The sequence below is a fragment of the Triplophysa rosa genome, linkage group LG7 (genome assembly GCF_024868665.1).
Source record: "Triplophysa rosa linkage group LG7, Trosa_1v2, whole genome shotgun sequence".
In the NCBI taxonomy this organism is placed as follows: domain Eukaryota; kingdom Metazoa; phylum Chordata; class Actinopteri; order Cypriniformes; family Nemacheilidae; genus Triplophysa; species Triplophysa rosa.
The window spans coordinates 10,042,371-10,060,972 of record NC_079896.1 but is presented as its reverse complement, the minus strand read 5'-3'; the positions used below and the strand labels follow the sequence as shown (position 1 = coordinate 10,060,972).

At 38.0% G+C, this 18,602-nt stretch overlaps 1 protein-coding gene across 6 annotated transcripts in view; it reads left to right on the top strand.

Moving 5' to 3' along the window:
• mast2 (microtubule associated serine/threonine kinase 2) overlaps positions 1-18,602 on the top strand; it is a 133,886-nt gene that overhangs the window by 93,557 nt on the left and 21,727 nt on the right. For 3 of the 6 annotated variants that reach the window (XM_057337232.1, XM_057337234.1, XM_057337236.1), the window contains 3 exons: positions 8,977-9,068; positions 15,294-15,369; positions 16,091-16,111. In XM_057337232.1, the coding sequence (XP_057193215.1) occupies positions 8,977-9,068; positions 15,294-15,369; positions 16,091-16,111 (189 nt within the window). Of the gene's footprint in view, positions 1-1,164; positions 1,401-8,976; positions 9,069-15,293; positions 15,370-16,090; positions 16,112-18,602 lie in introns of those variants that run through there. The other 3 variants (XM_057337235.1, XM_057337237.1, XM_057337233.1) reach the window with 3 other exon arrangements.

The window sequence follows — 18,602 nt, the reverse complement described above, 5'->3', positions numbered from 1 at the left end:
TAAACATAACACTTCATAATAATGTATAATGTATAAAGACCTTACATAATGAAGCGTTATGTTTTTATTACCTTAGAATGAGCTATTTCTATCTACATACACCATGGGTCCCCTTGCATGGAATTCGCCATGTTTCTACAGTAGCCCTAAACAAACAAACTGCTCTACAGAGCGCATTTAGTAAACACAATATCTCCTCCGGCAAAGAAGCGAAAACGTCTTAATCCTGTGTGAGCCACTGTAGTGCTTCGAAAGGGAGGGGTGGAGTGAGCCATTGGTTGCCATGTTTATTGTGGTCTACTTTGGAGCCCACTGAATATGCAAAACCATATCCACCACTGACCTGCCTATTAATAAATCCTGAGGTTACCTGCAGTTTGTTTGATGTGTATTGATATGTGTGTGTGCTATTGGGTGGAGGTGTTTTCTCTCTCTAGCTGTTTGTTCTTTGATGTGTGTCGGAGCGATTGAGCCCCTGGTGTAGGTTAGCTCAAGGTGAAACCGTGCTGCCATGCCTGGCATGCACCCCATGCAAAACCGTTCACATACATGCACAGAAACAGACTTCGTTTGAACCAAACCTATTTATCTTTTTCATTCCTTGTTCCTCACGTCCATATCTTTTTTGTGACCTGCTGGATTAATGATGCAGGAGAATTTTAGAAAGCTAAAATAAATATTTAATTCTGTGCCCGTACCAGCCTGTGACAGAATATTCCAGCATTTGTGCGTGTGTGTATGTGCATGCACTTTAATCCCCTGTCATTCTGTCACTTTCTCCAGAGAGGTTATATTGAGTGGTCTTGTCAAATCCCGACAGTTCAGGCTGACAGATCATCCAGGATTAAAATGTGTTGCTATTTCTCTTACATGTTTTAGTACCAGTAGTTGCCATTGGTAGTCATGGAGTAATATTCTTGTTTTGAGGTCATACCTGTTTTTTTGCTTTATACAGTACTAGCACAGTGCAAAACTGTGTTTCCAAAATGTGTCGACTAAAAAATAGATGAATCGGTTAACCTCACAAGTCAACTAGTCACTCAATATTTAGCCAATCAAAGTGACCAATCTATAATGTATGTGTTAGAAGGAGATAGAAGGGTGGGTGTGGGAGAGAGAGAGAGAGAGAGAGAGAGAGAGAGGGAAGCTAAAGCACATGACAGCTTCTCACACCAGCTCTAGCGATGTCACAGGTTGCCAGCAGTAGGGACATCATCCTAGTGCTTACTACAGAGGAAGCGTACTACTTTAGCCAGCTGTTCTTCATTCTCCAATGCTTTTCCACATTTGATCTCTGGATGACAGCCATGTTAGAACACCGGTATCATGTCTGACTCCTTCTGGACCGTGCTTTCCAATTTCTCCCTGCCGGAGAGAAGCATGCTTCGTCGATCTAAGAGGTACCACGTCTTTTTCTTCCTCTCCCACTGTTACTCTCGTGGCAGGCGGTAACTTGATTTTTCAGTCATGTGAGCTGTAATTGATGGCATTCTGCAGTCTTGAGGGTTGGGATTGTGCATGTACTGTGCGATACTTGCTGATGTCTGTGTTCACACTGAGTTCAAACAATCCACACGCACCGCATGCAATGTTCTTATTTTTCTATCGGTGCATGTAAAAGTAGAACTACCTTAAGCCAGGAGCTCATATCGTGACGTGGCCACGCATACACACAAACAGCTGTTCAAGGTTAGTTTTTCATAGCACTTTGCTGGACAGTCACAGGCAGTTCTGCTCTAACCTAATGTGCTGTTACAACGGCAATACACACATGTGCAGCACTCACATAGATAGAGATAGATGCAGATACATGTACATGACTCTCTGCTTGTGTTCTTCCTGTAGCCTGGAGAGACAGATGAGGGATGGGCACGGTACTTGCATAGCAACAGAGCTGAGAGTGATTTGCTTCTTTCCGCTCTCTGTCTTTCTCTGTAGTGTCTTTCTCACAGTGAAGCGAAATGCCTGATTCATTCGGTAGTCGTGAGGTTGCAGCATTGTGCTGTATAGAGTCATGCCAGGAACATGCTTTTGGTCCTTCTGAAGCAAACTTGTAACATGGAGTATGGTTCTTCTGACTCTGAAATTCTGATTGATGAATCTGCATTTGAAGTTGAACCGCACAACACATTTGAAATATATGCAAGTCGTTATGTTGCTTGACACAACCAAACAGCTTGCAGTAAACAAGAACATATTAGTAAATTCCTACAATTCGTTAACGTTTGAACTCTTGGAAAAATGAAACATTCAGGTTTAATTTTTTCATCCTAAAAGGGGTGTGTTAGAGATTTTAAATTTCATACAGGTTAAACTTAAGCACTTAAATTGGATCATTTATAAAAACATTTTATAGAAACAAAATACAATTTAGATTCCAATTTGAATTCCGTTTAGACAAAAACATAATAGCCTTACAAATACTATATTTCTTGTGTATGATTATTTATATAATTGTGTCCCTTAATCTTTATCTTCATTCCATTTGCGTGATAACTACAAGTCATTTCACATAATATGTCTCTATTAATGATTTACTAAAAATGATTTACTTTTAACATAACACTGCACATTTCAGTGTTTATACCAAAATTGGCTTAAAATGCAAAATATAGTAGTTGGATAGTAAAAAAACTTTTGAATAATAAGGTGGACACAGGTAGCACACAGTGGACACAATAATGACAGGACCTGTTTGTAAAATTTGTTACTTCATTTTAAAAAAAAATAAAAAAGCAATAAGCCACGTGAGACTCTGCATTAGTGTGATGTGTTATAATTACCATCTCATTGTGGCGTATTGATTTATATCTTATGAGTATGAATCAGACTTCACACTATGGATGGAAATCCTAAGCTTTCCAAGATTCAATATCTAATTTATAGAGTTATGATTGAATGCAAAATAAATTTGCAATCACAGTTTTTTCTGCAACATGGGGGGCAAGTCTTTGATGTCTTATAGGGATAGTTCACCCATGAAAATCTTTTATCATTTACGCATGTCATTACAAACCTGTATGACTTATGACTTCCGTAGTATGAACACATAACCACTGAGACATTTCTCAAAATGTTTTGTTTTTGTGTTCCACAAAAGGAAGCAAGTTTTCGAATGACACGAGCGTAAATAAATGATGACAGAATTTTTCATTTTGGGCAAACTGTCACTTTAAGGTGGCTCTTTGGCAAGTTGAGTATGTAGCCTACACATTTAGCACAAAACTCTGAATAAATAAAAGTATGTCTGCCCTAAATAAAATGCTACATGATAGCAAACCTAAACTTCGTAGTGGTCTAAACTTCCACCTGCAGTATGGAGGATTGAGATCGAGCCATCCTGACCCTATCCTTTTGAAAACCCACCTGACCTTTGGAGCAGTTGAGGGCTATGCATTATTATTATGGCATAGATGTGTCAAGAGAGTGTGTTGTGGGTCTCTCACCCCCTGTGAAAACACCACCTGTTGCATGCACCATCGGTGACTCCTTGATTTGAAACTACTTTGCATTCAGGCATGCACACACACCTAAAAAATCATAAGTATAGAAATGTCACCTTATGTTTGTTTAGTTGTTAATAATTCCTACAGCATCAATATGATGGTGTTATTAATAATTGTTAACCAACTCATCGAAAGAGTATTTTAGATCTCTCTCATGTGTGTGTAAAGCCGCCATAACTCAGCATCTCCTCTGCCGCTGTCTCTGGGGTGATGCTGAACCACCTCTCGCTTTCTTAACACCTTGTCAGCTTGCATCAAGTCAACATTCTGCACAAATCCCCTATGGAATTTCCCAAAGGCATCTCTGTTGTAGAGATTATCTGCATGTTACAAAAGTGAACGTATACTGTAGGAATGTAAAGGCAGGCAAAACTTCCGCCTGGCCTCACGTTGATGTAAGTTTGATGCTGTCACAGCCGTCGCTGTATGTATTGGCTAAATAGCCATTCATCTTCCTCTATGGTTTATGCTTTTTCCCCTCTCTTGTCTCCATCTGTCTCATCTTCTGCACATACTGTTCAGCATCCCCCCAGCATTTTTATCACAGTCACTCCCCATCAGTGTCGTCTGTGTGTGTGTTTGTTAAAAAGTCCCTTTGAAACCTCTCATGAAACATTCAACAGAACCAATTCCAAATCGTTCAGCCTGTTTGATTGTCCCCTTCCCTGATGATATGGACCAAGAGATTGATTTCTTTTTTGTAGTTTCATCTTTCTGTGCTCTGTTGAAACTCAATATAACCACTTAGCCGTAGAAAGCCTTAGTGGTCGCATTTGAGCAGATCTCAGTCATTGATTCGTTCAACGCCTTGGACAAGGAGCAGTGATGTAATGGTTGAGGTTTGCCTTCATTTTAATTAGCCCACATATGAAAAGCTACAGGCAATATTAAGTCAAGTTTATTTATATAGCGCTTTTTACAATGTTGCATTGTTTTAAAGGAGCTTTACATAAAAATGAAAACACGGAAGAGGAAAATTTGTGCAAAGAGTACAAACGGAGACTATCATCCTAATAAAACCATTGTTGATGGAATTTTCAGAAGTTAGTGAGCAAGCCAAAACGGCAATGGTGGCAAGGAACCAAGACTCTAATGATGAATAAATGGGGAAAAAAAACCTCGGGAGAAAGCAGTCTCAGCTGGGAGTGCCAGTTCTCCTCTGCCACATTAAAGCTGCAGTCAGTGACTTTTACATAACAACCCACACGTTATGTACATAAGTTCGTTATGTAACATGCAATTTTAAACAATTTTATGTTTCAAACCGATGCCGTTGTCTTTGTCACTCAAGACACAAACAATCTTCGGTCCCCATTGACTAACCTCTCCATAATTTGCTTTCTGAACAGCGCTGACTTTGGTTTGCATCTCTTGAAACCACTGTCCCCATTGTCTCAATTGGCTTATGCTTGCCAAAACTCAAATCAGGTCAAGCCAATTACAAAAGATCCAGTGCAATTGTTTTCCATTTTCTCTTCTCAACCTGTCCGCAGCTTTGAGTTGGGTGGAGCACCAGGCTAGCAGGTGTTTGCTCCTAATTGCAGTGTTCAGTATTAATAGGCTCCTTGCATCTGTTCATGCTAATTACACCGTTCAGCTCGTGGCATTTGGCAGCGTGAGTCCTAGACCGGAAAACCGCTATGTTTCCTCAGGCCACGAAGTGGATAATCATTTGACACGCTGAAAAGCAAAAACGATACCGAAAATTTCCATCACATTGTATCTTTCTATTATGCACGTTTGTGCATGCATTTCTATGCTAATGTTTGTATTGCTCTTACCATCTGTTACATGCGCGTATGTATCACAGGGGATTTCCAGTCATATTCCTGCCCCGATGCCTTGACGGTGTCCAAGTCTCTGCACAGCATGACTTTATGCAGATGCCCCGACAGATGTTCACGTGCACTTTTTGTTCTACTTTTATAATTGCTTTAATTGAAATTAAAACTTCTAATATGGTCATAGATAGAAACTACCTGCGATCTGCTGATGTCAGGTGACACATTGTTCTTACCAAGCACTATTTTGCCGCATCTATAGTAGCTTATTAAAATCTCTTTGGGCCAAAATCCCGCCTTGCATATCGTAAACACATTCTGGTTGGTTGTGGTTGGACAGAAACATTTGGAAGCACGTCTGGTTAGGACATGGTGTTGCTGAAGCAGATCATCTCTCATTATCCAGCACTGCTTTGTGAAGAAGTGTAATTTCTTTCTGTCATCCACCGATGCTCTGCTTTATTTCTCATGAATGAAGAATCCACCATTATATCGTCTCATCTGACTTGCCTCCAATCAGAGGGATTGAATAGAAGAGCACTCACAGTCTCTCACAATCACAAACACATTCACTCTTAAAAACAGTACAAAGGGATTGGGGCCTGGGTGAAGATGCTCACCTCTCATCCTTGAATGAGTAAATTCTGTCACTATTTCCTCACCCTCTTGTCATTTCAAACCTGTATGACTTACTCTCTTCTGCAGAACACAAAAGAAGATATTTTGAAGAATGTCGTTAACAGCCCCCAATTCACTTGCATTGGTTTTGTGTCTGTACAATAGAAGTGAATGGGGGGCTGTGCTGTTCTGTTACCAGCATTTTTAAAAATCTCTTCTTTTGTGTTCTGCAGAAGAAAGTAAGTCACACAGATTTGAAATGACAAGAGGGTGTGTAAATGATGACAGAATTCTCATTGTGAAGGTGAACTACTCCTTTAAGATTTGCCCTCAAGGCTGCGCTCTATGAGTGTGCTATAGTATGTATTCTCAAATGTAGGCTGTTTTACAAGAGCATTTGTGCTGTGAAGGAACTAATGAAAATCTAATCCAGGATACGTGCGTGTAGGAGTGGATTATGTTTTGCTTATGGTGGCCCACTTTAAGAGAGCTGCCATTCTGCTTTCACTGGCACACACTAAGTGAAAATCTAAAACAATCACAGTATTTCTTTTAAACCCAAAAAGAAGATGCAAACTCTTAAACTACTAAAGCTCGTAGGATCCATAGATAAACCTATACCAAAAAATAGATCATGTATAAAACTTTATTGTCCTAAGCAAACTTCAAAATAAACTTATTCTAGCAGACCTTACATCATACAGATCATCCCATAACAAATCCAGCTCATTTAAATTAGTCCAAACGAAGCTTAATAAACGCAAACTCAAATCAACCAGACGAAAATGTATACAAGCAGGTTTGCTCCCAAACGGAATTGACATTTCTCCGTGTTAAGACGTTGGAAGGGAAGCAATTTTCTTTCCCAATTACTGTTATTAAGGGATAACTTTCTTTTCACACCCGTGAACCCTCCACAGCTGCTCACGTTATTAACATGTAAATTGTATTGGGCCTTTTTGCTGCAATGTGCCCCCTTCTAGTTTTCTGATGAAGGAATGTTGGTTTAATGAGAATGTGTAGCTCAACAACAGTGCACCTCCTGGAATTGACCGTGTTTTCTTTATTGCTAATTCCTGTCAACATCCGCCAATGCTACATACCTTTGGAGAGGGAATCACAGATGTATATGACTGTCATGGCAGTAATAAAAAGCCCATGCTGTACTGTTGTTAAGAATGACTCCTTGTCTAATATCAGCTTGTGTTCCGCTGTGTTGAGCTTTCATGACAGCATTGGGAGGTTGTGGGTGTTTGAAACAAATGTATGAGGAACCACTAACAGGTTTGTGTACCTGGCACATTGGAAAGCTGAACAGTATGTCAGTCTAAAGTGGTTAGCACTGTGTAAAACAGTCAATCTTGAGTAAAAGCTACATGTGTGGAAAGTGACTAAAAATACAATAACTTGTAGTTTATTTACCCTCCTGTCATTCAAAACCTGTATGTGACTCTTGCTTCTGTGGAAAACAAAAAAAAGATATTTTGAGAAATGCCTCAGTGGGATGCCTTTAAAGACTCAATAAAATGAATGCTGTTTTTTATTTTGATAAACGCTCACACATAATTACAACACTCATATTATGTATAGAAGCCCAGTTTTATTGAGCCATTGGAGACTTGTTAATATTGCAGAACAGATGTAATTGCTAAGTACTGCTAACACAGACAGACTGCTCAATGAGATCCCATTGCAGTTAGAGCTTTGTTGTAGAGAGCAAATAGATGCAGTATATCCCCCCTTTGTCAGTAGATGCGTGTCATGACTTAACATATAAAATAAAATCTCAGAACTAACCTGGCCAGTAGTGGAAGATGAGATGAGAAACTGCTGCATGTAATTACTTATGTTCTTTGGTCGTTCTGTCACTTTTCTTATGAGATGAGCCAGCCTCATCTTAGTGAATCTCACAAAAACTTTGAAGACAGTCTAATTTTGTTGATCATTTTTCATCTAGGTGGCTTAACATGTACAAAGAATATGTGTTGCTTGTTGGATGTCTGTAGAAAAAAGTTAGGAATTGTGTGAATCGTAACTATTTTAAGCACCTTCTGGTCAGCATGCACATAACAGACAATTGCGAAACACGCGCTAAACTTCTTTCAGCTAACATCCTTCTCCAAAGAATGTGTCATTTTAAGCCAGCGCCAAAAGTAATCTTTTCTTATCAGCTGCTTCAGAAGAAAGGCCTTTCTTTAAGTATTAATGTGCCGACGTTAGCTCGTGAGTCATCGATTTTCTCCCGCTTTCTCGCTTTTCTTCTTCCTCCCACCCCTCGCTCTCTTTTTCTCTCCATCCCTCCTGCTGTGACTTGTTTCTGAACCTCCATTACACACACACTGAGTGATGGCTGGGCTGGAAAATGGTGCAAGTCTTCACTGCAATAGTTATTCTTGTATGCACCGAGATCCTCCGGTGAAATTATCCAGAAAATGACGGAGCACTTTAATGTCGTCGTGCTCTGAAAAGACCACAGCCTTTCACTGTCAGCTCTTCCAAACATTCAAAGCTGGTCTTGGCACTGCGCAGTAGTTTGTTAGTGTGTGTGTCGGTTTACATTAAATCAAAGAGCACTCGTCCTTTACTTCCACGCTGCTCCACGTGTTACGGTTTGAAAGCTTGTTCTAGAAGCTGGTCATCCTCTGTCTGCACTGGAGCGTTAGGCCATATTGTTGTAGCTGGAGGTCTCAAGGTTCATTTGAGCTGTAGGTGGCCATTTTCAGCCTGTCAGCCCTAGCTGGAAGCTTTTCACATTTAAGCCAGAGAGAGAGGACAGATATTACTGTGCTCTTTCAGCCTCGTAAAATGAGGCTGGTTTGTGTGACCTGAATAGGAAAGTGACAGTCAAGACTACACTGCCATTTATAGTTATAGTATGTCTGTACTGTACAGCTGTTGGCACATTGTAATCTTTCTGAATGGGCATGCTGTCCGATTTAATACCGTGAATTATAGTATATTTTATATTTGGTTTAGTCTACCAAAAAATCCCCCATGTGAATACTTTGGCAGTTTAGTGTGTGTGACATTTGATGATACTGAATTATATGTTTGGATGTTCTCTTGTACAGCTGTCGGACCAGCAACAGGAAGAGTTTGATAGTGACATCCAGCACCTCACCCACTTTGCCTCGCCCCCATTCACCACTGCATGGACACCCAGGTAAAAACAGTCTCTCTTTCACTTTCTCTCTCTCTTTCTCTTCTTCAGCCCTTTCGAGCTGCCTACATAGACATTTTTAGGCTCCATGGGTATTCTGCCAAAGTAGAATCTGTTCCCATGTTAGACAGCAACATTTGCAGATAGCCTGTTGGTTATGCTCAGGGTTCCTACGCGTTTTGGAAAAGTATGGATTTTTATTTGTTTTCCAGGTCTGGATTAGTATGGGAAAAAAGAAAATTGAGAATGGAGAAAATTATGGGTTTCCAGGCTATTGCCCTATTCGGTTTTCTAAAATATAAAATTAAGAATTTCTGATAACAAATGAATTTTTATGAAGTTTGGAGTATGTTTCGAGCGCTGCCAAAAGATCGGTGCTAGACCAAATCCGGTGGATTGTTTGCGCTCCCAATTTGAGCGTGCTTGACACTCGTCAACATTTAAATAATGAACCTGACTAAATGGCTGATTGTAATATCCATTAATGCAAACTACAAAATGCTGAAACGAGACAAAAATTTGATGTAATTTTGTAATTTGATGTCTGTCTGTAGCTACACAAAAACGTCAAAGGAAAATGGGGCTTGCATTTGTCATTCCAAACCCAAATGCTCTTGAAAGATTGATTGTATTTCAATTTGGCAATATTTGTAGAAAAATATCAATTGACCATGTGTTTACACATCACTGATAAACATAACAAATGGTTTTAGCTATTGTTATCTAATTTGCACTCCAATTGTTCTAAAATGCACGTATGTAGCTCAAGAAAATATATCATTTTTTTGTTTGGGACAAACTTGTTTTTGGACCTCGGTATTTCTAAAATTCTGTGTACGGCCGGGATTTACCGTCGTCAAATTTGGAAAGAATCCAAGTTAATGGACTTTAATTCACCAATGAAAATTTAATTCATTTATATTTCACCAATCCTTCTGTTGCTGTGGGTTAAAGGTTTACAGTTATTTAATTTGACAAATTATTAACATTGCACTAAATTCCAATAAAATGTTGTGCATTGAACATGTCTTGGTTTGGTGTTCATTAATTTGTAACAGTCCACTGATTATTTGGCAAAATGTTATAAAATATACATGTGAACAGTTTGATTTTTAAAACCACGGCTTTTTTCAGATGTTAAATATGGTACGGTTTATTTGTAAACTACCCGAGTATGAATAAAACGTAAATGTAATTATTTACCATTTTAAAGTATATATAATAGTTCTTATTTTGTTGTTCTGTATACATTGCTTTGTTCTGTTAAACACAAAAGAAGATATTGTGAGGAATGTGGGAAACCAAACAGTTCTGGGGCACCACTGACTCCTATAGTAGTTTTTTCCTACTATGTCAGTAGTCAGTAATGCCCCAGAATGGTTACACACTTCCAGATTTCTTTCTCTGTGTTCAGCAGAACAAAGACATTTGTACAGGGTTGGACCAACTTGAAGGTGAGTAAATGATGACAGAATTTTAATTTCTGGGTGAACTATCCCTTTAATGCCTACTGTATGTAGAGTATTACAGATCACTTGAATGGTTGCATTTTAAGTAGGAATCTCAGCCTAGATAGCAAGGCCAATGCATTAATTTCACAGATAATACAGTTAATGGTATTCATATTTTCATGAAAAATCATCCTATTCTGTGTGGCGGCTGTTCATGTAATATTTAAAACGTATGACTCCATGGCAACCCTTAAACCGCATTTGGCAATAGAGAAACTTTAATGTGATCTAATTCACAGGCATTATGAATGGATTGACAGTTGACATTTACTAATGCAATTTCTCTGTGTGCCTCCTTAGGGATCAGCAGATTTGTTCTTTCCTTATTCGAAATCTGCTTCTGAAATTATTCTTATTAACCTTTACCAGTGATACGTGAGGCATTATCAAATCCATGTCATAGACATACACGCACAAACTATGGTGTGTAGTCTAGTAGTGTAGTAATAGTGCTTATAGGAGGAAACGCTAGTTTGATGTTTTCATGCAGATCAGTGATTCTCCGTTGTGCGTGGGGAGTGGTGTAAACGTGAAAGCAAACAAAACATTTTTTGATTTTATAAAACTGCATACAACAAAAGCAACAAAAACAATTGCCTTACAGTTGGCCTGCATCTGTGGATCAATAAAATACCTACAGTGACATTCCTCATGGATGGTTACCTCAAGGTTGAGATAATAAAAAATAAATATATTTGCTAAGAAGTTACAGATCAAGTAAAATGATTTGTAAGAAAAGAATATATGGGAAATCAAAAGCAGCTACTGTTTTGTCAAAAACCATGTAAAAGCACATACGGAGTTTGCCAGAAACAATGGCCCAGTTTTAGGAAAAACTGAATTGTGTGGTCATATGAAATAGAGATCAGCTCAAATTTAAGGTGATTATCCTGGAAAAAACAGACAAGTAGGATGGAAGTTGTTATACATGGTACTGTAATTCTTCAGTAGAATCTCATACAAAGTGAAGCCCAAATAAATAATTTATCAGAGAACAATTGCAAAGGCCAGATTTATATTGCAATGACTAAAGAACAAGAACATGGAATGGGAAATTACCCAGTCAGAGCTCTGATCTCAGTTCAGTTTTGAATTTAAAGCATCGTGTAACTAAATAAAACAAAGCAATAATCACATCCGCCACAAATAATCAGTCCACATAACACCTGAACATTGTGTGAAGCTGTTAAATACACCAGAAAAATGTGTTCTTCTTTTTAATTACATAAAAAATAACATTGAACGTTTCTCCTAACACCATTATGGAGTTTTCTTTGCATTATGTTTGAGCGTTTGAGCTTTCAATTTTAGTGCTGTGAAATAAAAATACCACAGAGATTTGTCATTCCATAAAATAAGACAGGTTAATTACTTTGCAAAGCACTGCATATCACTGCAGTTGTCAGGCTGATGCTTTAATAAAACTGAAGCTTGTGATAAAACTCGAAATGAAAGTGCTGCCTCGCCAGTGGGCGTGTCCCTCGTGTCACTTCCACCTTGCGCAAAAACTTTGCATGAAAGAGAAATGGAGAGATCAGCTGTCAGAGCCTAAAGCCTTTGACAGCCCTATACTAGTGTGTGCGTGTAGAGATGGAGAGAGATTAAGATGACGACTAAATCTGTTTTTAAATAAGCTCAGTGTGTGAGCGTGCATAAAGCCCACAGCTCATTCTCACCGTCTTGAATACTTGGCTGCATTGATGTCTGTTCATCAATAGTAGTCACTGCTTTAATGGGTAAAACCGTCGGTTTGCGCACACTCATGTTCATGAATAACAGCTGCTGGGTTAGAGCACACAGACATTATCGGATAAAGAACACATCCATGACATGTCTATTACCAGCATTACAGTTACTTGTAACTACTGCTTTATATTCAGTTTGCAATATAAATTCAATTTATAGGGCTGTCGCGATAAACCGACGATAAATATCACGTGATTTATGCACAGCTTGTGAGTGAAGTACGGGGAAATGCTGCTGCATCTGAAAGCCAGAGGGCGCTCTGTGCTGAAACGCTAAATACGCACTGCAGAAGAAGACCATAACACGTTCTAGAATCTAGTAAATGCCTACGGACGTCTTTTTATCACTGTTAATCAAGCCTCATCGGGTATTTTTATGATAATAAAGTATATTTATAATGATCATGTTTGACGGGTGTTGCTATTTCAAATGCACATTATAAGCGACTCAAACTCGCACTGCTTTTAGATCGAGCAGCATTTCCTACTGATCCCAGAGCCGTGCTTCACGGACAAGCTACGCATTAAAAAAAATATCGACACATTGCATATCGCAGCCAGCTTTCAATGGGATTTGGTGGTATCGCGATAACATATCGTGCTGCCCTGGACAATGTACGGTTTTTGAAATGTTCTTACTGGAAGTGATTTTGGTGATGCTGCAGCAAGCGGTTGGTATATGTGAAAGTTACATGTTTGTCTTTAAATAAACAAATCTGAAAGGGAACATTACACCAAACGTACCTTCATTCGAGGCACAACAAAGCCATTAGGAGCATTTTAATGTGACTGCCATCAGAAGCAGCAGAAGCTAAATACTCAGATAAACCGAATCAACAGGGGGTTTGTACTGCCGCACTACACTGATTGCAGTCTGTTTCCGGAAGCCGTTTGCCAGGGTATGACACCAGCAGCAACACAAATAAATACCGAAGTTCTGTGTGGGCTGTCATTGAACTGTAGACAAAATGAGCATGGAAAGAATCGGGTTTAGTGAGCGTAAATGCTAATGTGGTACTGCGGTTTCTATAAGAAGTGAAGACTGATCTTAGTAAATCAAAATCCATCCCTATTCTGTATGTACAATACTTAAAAATCACTTCAGATCTCCTCTAGCTTGCCCAATTTGCTTTGGTATGTTTCATTGCATATTTATATGTTCTTGCTTCACTGTTTATATGGTGTTTCATGGTGTTTGAGAATAAGCAAAGCCTGATGTCATGCCATTTATCCAAACCCTTTTTGTCTGTTCCAGCTCTTAACTTACTTTTCCATCTTCTTTTCTGAGTGGAACTCTCGCATTCACAGAGCAATAAAATCACTTCTTTTTTTTTACATTAGCAATAAAATCTGACGTGCATAAAAACAAACCTACCTGGGCATTACATTTTTACACCAACACATTTTTTAATTAATAAAATATCTGATATTTAAAAAAAGCGGACGAACTTAAACTCTACTGTATTATCAGATAAGTTCAAGTTCATCGGATTTTTGATAAGTCATGCATCAACATATGTGAGTTAGATTTATGATCGTCCGTTCCCGCTAGTCAGTTGTACTCAGTCAAGTCACATTGCACAAAAATCCGATTTTTTTCACATTTGAAAGACTCCCGCTTAAAATTGTAAATTGGAATGTGTGGAAATGTCACATTCAATTGGATTTTTGCTGTTCACACTGTCATGCGAAAACACATCTTTGTCACATTCGGCTGTGAACATGTAATTCAACAGGGTGCTGATTTTCATTTTTCAATTCCCTTGTCTCTGTACCATATAAGAGTCCCTACATCTCTTCAGCAAACCCTTCATCCACAACACTTGTTTTGATGAAAAATAAACAGGTGCCTTGCTGTGTAACACACTATCATGCCATCTGAGTTATCTCTACTATGTTCCCCCAGCCACTCCGTGACAGAATTTTCCTCTACATGAATGCTTCTCCGTGACGGATCCACACCGTTCCGTGCTCCGGTCCAGCTGTGCGCAGCTGTTCCTACAGTCACTTCCTGACAATGAATTATGCTCTCATTAATATTTAAGGTTTGGCACGGGCCTCTCGCCGAATGCATTAATGCATGATTAATACATGGGAGGATTGTGACCCGAGCCATACCACACAGTCCAGATAGGAGCCCCCCATTGCTCAAAATGACTGGGTTGATTGATGATGCCTGGATCTCCGCTTTTTAATTCACAAATGACTAGAAAGTGGGCTTTTTACAGTACAGTAGTTAGAACAGTAATGGTGCCCTTAATCTTTTAATAAGAAGTAAAGTTTGTATAATTCTTTACATAATGCATCCTCAGTTGTGACGTAAAGATGTACACAACGTGAAGAGCCCAGATCAAGAAACCTACTTTATTTCCCTGAAGTGCTTATAATGAACGGGAGTTCTTAGCCAAATCCGTTGAATATGAATTTGAGTTAATCAAAAAAGGATTTTTGGTTCATGGTCTGCAGGTCTTTAAATAATGTGATTATGCAATATAGCTCTCTACTTGAGGGATGTTTGATAGAGGGGTCCATTGCCTAGAGCAGTTAAATAGGTATAAGTGCTTCACTTTCCAAGCACTAATCTATTCTCAAAGAGATACGCAGGAGAGGAGTAAAAGCCTGTGATCAAAGTGTGTTTATCTCTGTACCGCTTTTCTCAATGAGCTTACCCAATAACCTACTCTCCTTAAGGGTCCTTAAAGGGCTTTGATGAATAAAATAAAGGAAAAGATTGACAGAAATGGAGGAGAGACCAGTAGGCAATTGAGTTTACTTATAATGGGCATAATGTATTTCTCACTTACGCAAGCAGCTCGTGTGTATTTTGCTCACACCGTCTTTGCCATCTTTGAACGTATGTGGCACAAAAATTAATTCCAGTGAAGATTCTCACCTTTTAATAAATTGCAAAATCTTATGTATTTAGGAGTTGTACGTTATGTCCTAAGTTGCTCATTTTGGGTCTCTTTCAGGAAGCAGTCCATTGGACAGTCCACGCAATTTCTCACCAAACACTGCTGCCCACTTTTCCTTTGTGCCAGCTCGCAGGTAAGTGACATCACAGGTTTTACAGTTGTCATAGGTTTGATGTCATAGGCTTCTTGTGTGTGGGTTTTTCCCCCAAATTTCACCTAATCAAATGTTATTGAACAAATAAATACAATTATATTTCATTAGTGATCTAAAGTTTACAGTGCATTCATTGTTTAATTCAGCAAGTAAAACATCTCTGGCTCCTCTGCAAGTATAATTGTCATAGTTTGCTTCTCATCTGTTGGTTATTAAGCACCCCGCTTTCAATTAATTTGTAGTATCCCATAATCCTTCACTGTGGCTATGAATAATGATACCGAGAATGTTAATGAGTGAATCTGAATTGGTAATTAAGCAGCAAAAGACGGTAATGCTTTAACAACTGGGAGAGAACACACCAAGCTGATGACCTCAGGCTTAATGAAAGAGATTCATTTGAATGTCAGCAGTTGAGTCACGGTCGCTCATGGACCAACAGTGCCACCTAATGGACAAAGAGAAGTAGACTTAAAACAATCAGTACTACAGAAACCCAGAGTTTACCCAAAACTGACATTAGTTGATGTTGTTTTATTCCAAAGTTAAATAAAAAAAAATCTCTCTAAAAAAGTAACTTTTAAAGGCTTATCATATACAAAACTAAAATTGAATGGTTGTAATGGATTGTTATACACACACACGCACACACACACACACACAGTAGCATCCGTGTTAATGCTGTATTTTTTCCATATAGCCATGGACACAGGGCTGACAGGTAATGATCACCCCGCTTCCTTTATCTCCTGTGTCTGCTTCCAGCATGGCTACCCATACTAAGCATTTCCATTTCATTAGAGCTGTCAGTCAGATTTAAAAACATCTCAGACTTCATTTATGTTCTCGGCCTATACATTTTTAATCAGACTACTGCGTTCAGCTAGCCGCATACAAACAGCTTGGCTGTGTGCTTAAAAGCAAAATCAAATCTTTAAAAATCCAGCAGAAGGTTTGATCTGATAGACATCTGTGCTTGTGTGCATAAATAATTCAATTTACCTTTTAGGCACAGGGAGATTAAAGCACACAGCTACATTTTAAGTACATGTTTTCTTGTTGAGAAAATGCTTTGTGAAATTTGTGATTTGCAAAATGATTTTTATCTGTTTAATCGTGTATGCTTGTGAGCTTACAGTAGTTTCTTAAATGTCTGCCTGTGTTTGCTTATTGTAACACTACCAGTCAAATGTTTAGGATCACTTGACAAAAATGTTTCTCATGATCTTAAAAATCTTTTAATCTGAAGGGTTATGTTTGAAATTATTTTTGTAAAAATATAATTGTACCAACATATGGATTTCTGGTCACACTTTATTTGAAGGTCCAATTCTCGCTATTAACAAACCATTGACTACGACTTATGCCTCAATAAACTCCTAATTTGGTACTTATTAATAGTTCGTATGATAGTTGTTAGGTTTAGGTATTGGGTAGGATTAGGGATGTAGAATATGGTCATGCAGAATATGTGCTTTGTAAGTGCTAATAAACAGCCAATATTCTAATAATATGCATGCTAATACGCAACTTGTTAATAGTGAGAATTGGTCCTTCTACTAAAGTGTAACTGGATTTCTTTTATTAGAAAACTATTTTTAATTGGATTTCTTGGACCAAATAATAAATAAAAAGTAGCAAGTATAGATGGAACATCCTTAAATCCTGTTTGCAAAGCTTCCCAGGTTGGGACCTCAAGAAGCTGGATGATAAAAATGCCCAATGTACGATTTTGCTCATTCTTGGCAAAGGGTGACTGATTTGAAAATGATAAAATATAACATAAGAGTTCATCTTTTTGGGTTCTTTTAGTTACAACATAATTCCCACAGTTACAATAGTGTTATTCCATGGCTTTGATGAAGTTACCATTATTTTAAAATGTGAAAAAATATATAAATAAAGAATAAGTGATCCTAAACTTTTGACTGGTAGTGTACATTGTATCATCTTACATAGGCATAGGCCTTATGTTTTTGTGTGTGTGCTGTGCAGTGTTGTGCAAGTTACTTCCAAACTGTAATACATTACAGATTACTTGTTACTGTTATTTAAAAGTAATCCCTTACCTTACAATATTACTGTCTCAGAATTGTAATATGTTACATGACTCCTGTATTACTTTTGAGTTACTTTCACCAAAATAACTACAGAAGTAGAACTTAACATTTTAAAATAAGTCTTTGAATTTTTGTATTTTCAAAATACAAAATACTTTTTGCCAATCAACCTCTTTAGACTGCTGATTTCTTGAATTAACTAGGCTATACACAAATAAATACAAAAAATACTAGATTAAATGCATTTAAATACAAAATACTATTACAAAATAATAGTATTTTGTATTTCAAATGGATGTATTTGAAACACTGCCCATCCATGCAGTCTAATAAGGAGGTTGATTGGCAAAAAGTATTTAAGTTCGAAAATACAAAAATACTAAGATTAAACACATTTAAATACAAAATACAATATTTTTTTTCAAAGGTATTTAAATACAAAATAGTCCCATCCCATCATTGAACTAGATTCTATAGAATTCTAGCTAGTCATCATGTAAACGTTAGCATACCTTGTCATTGCTGCTGGTCACAGGGATCTTGCTAACTAGCTTCCTGAAAGCAGCCCAATGACCCCTCAAAACCCGCCCAAAGGGAATGAAAACTAGCCCAATTATTTTCCGGGGTCAAATCAAAGTTAACAACTGCCAAAAGATGTTTCTATTGCTATATTTACTTATCTGAAAGGTTTCCTAGGTATTGTATATATTTCTTGTTCTGTTGAACTCAAAAGATGTTTTGGGGGATTTAGGAAAGCAATCAATTCTGGGTCACCTTTGACTACCATTATAATTTTTTCTGCTATGGTAGTCAATGATGGCAAAGAATTTTCAGTTGCTAACATTCTACCAAATATCTTTGTGTTCAACCGAACAAAGAAATGCATACAGGTTTGGAACAACTAGAGGGTGAGTAATCCATAACAGAATTTTCGTTTTTGGGTGGAGGAGTGTCCCTTTAAAAAAGATCCCATGTTTGCTCGAGGCCACGCATGAAATGGACAAGAAACGTGTTTTCTTTTCGTAAGACATGCAAAAACTTGCTTAAGAAATAAGCATGGTTAAATATATTGCGTATGTATAATGTGTACAAGCACATGTGATATGTGATATTTGGCAGCCGGAAGAATCAACTGTTGTACACTCACGCGTG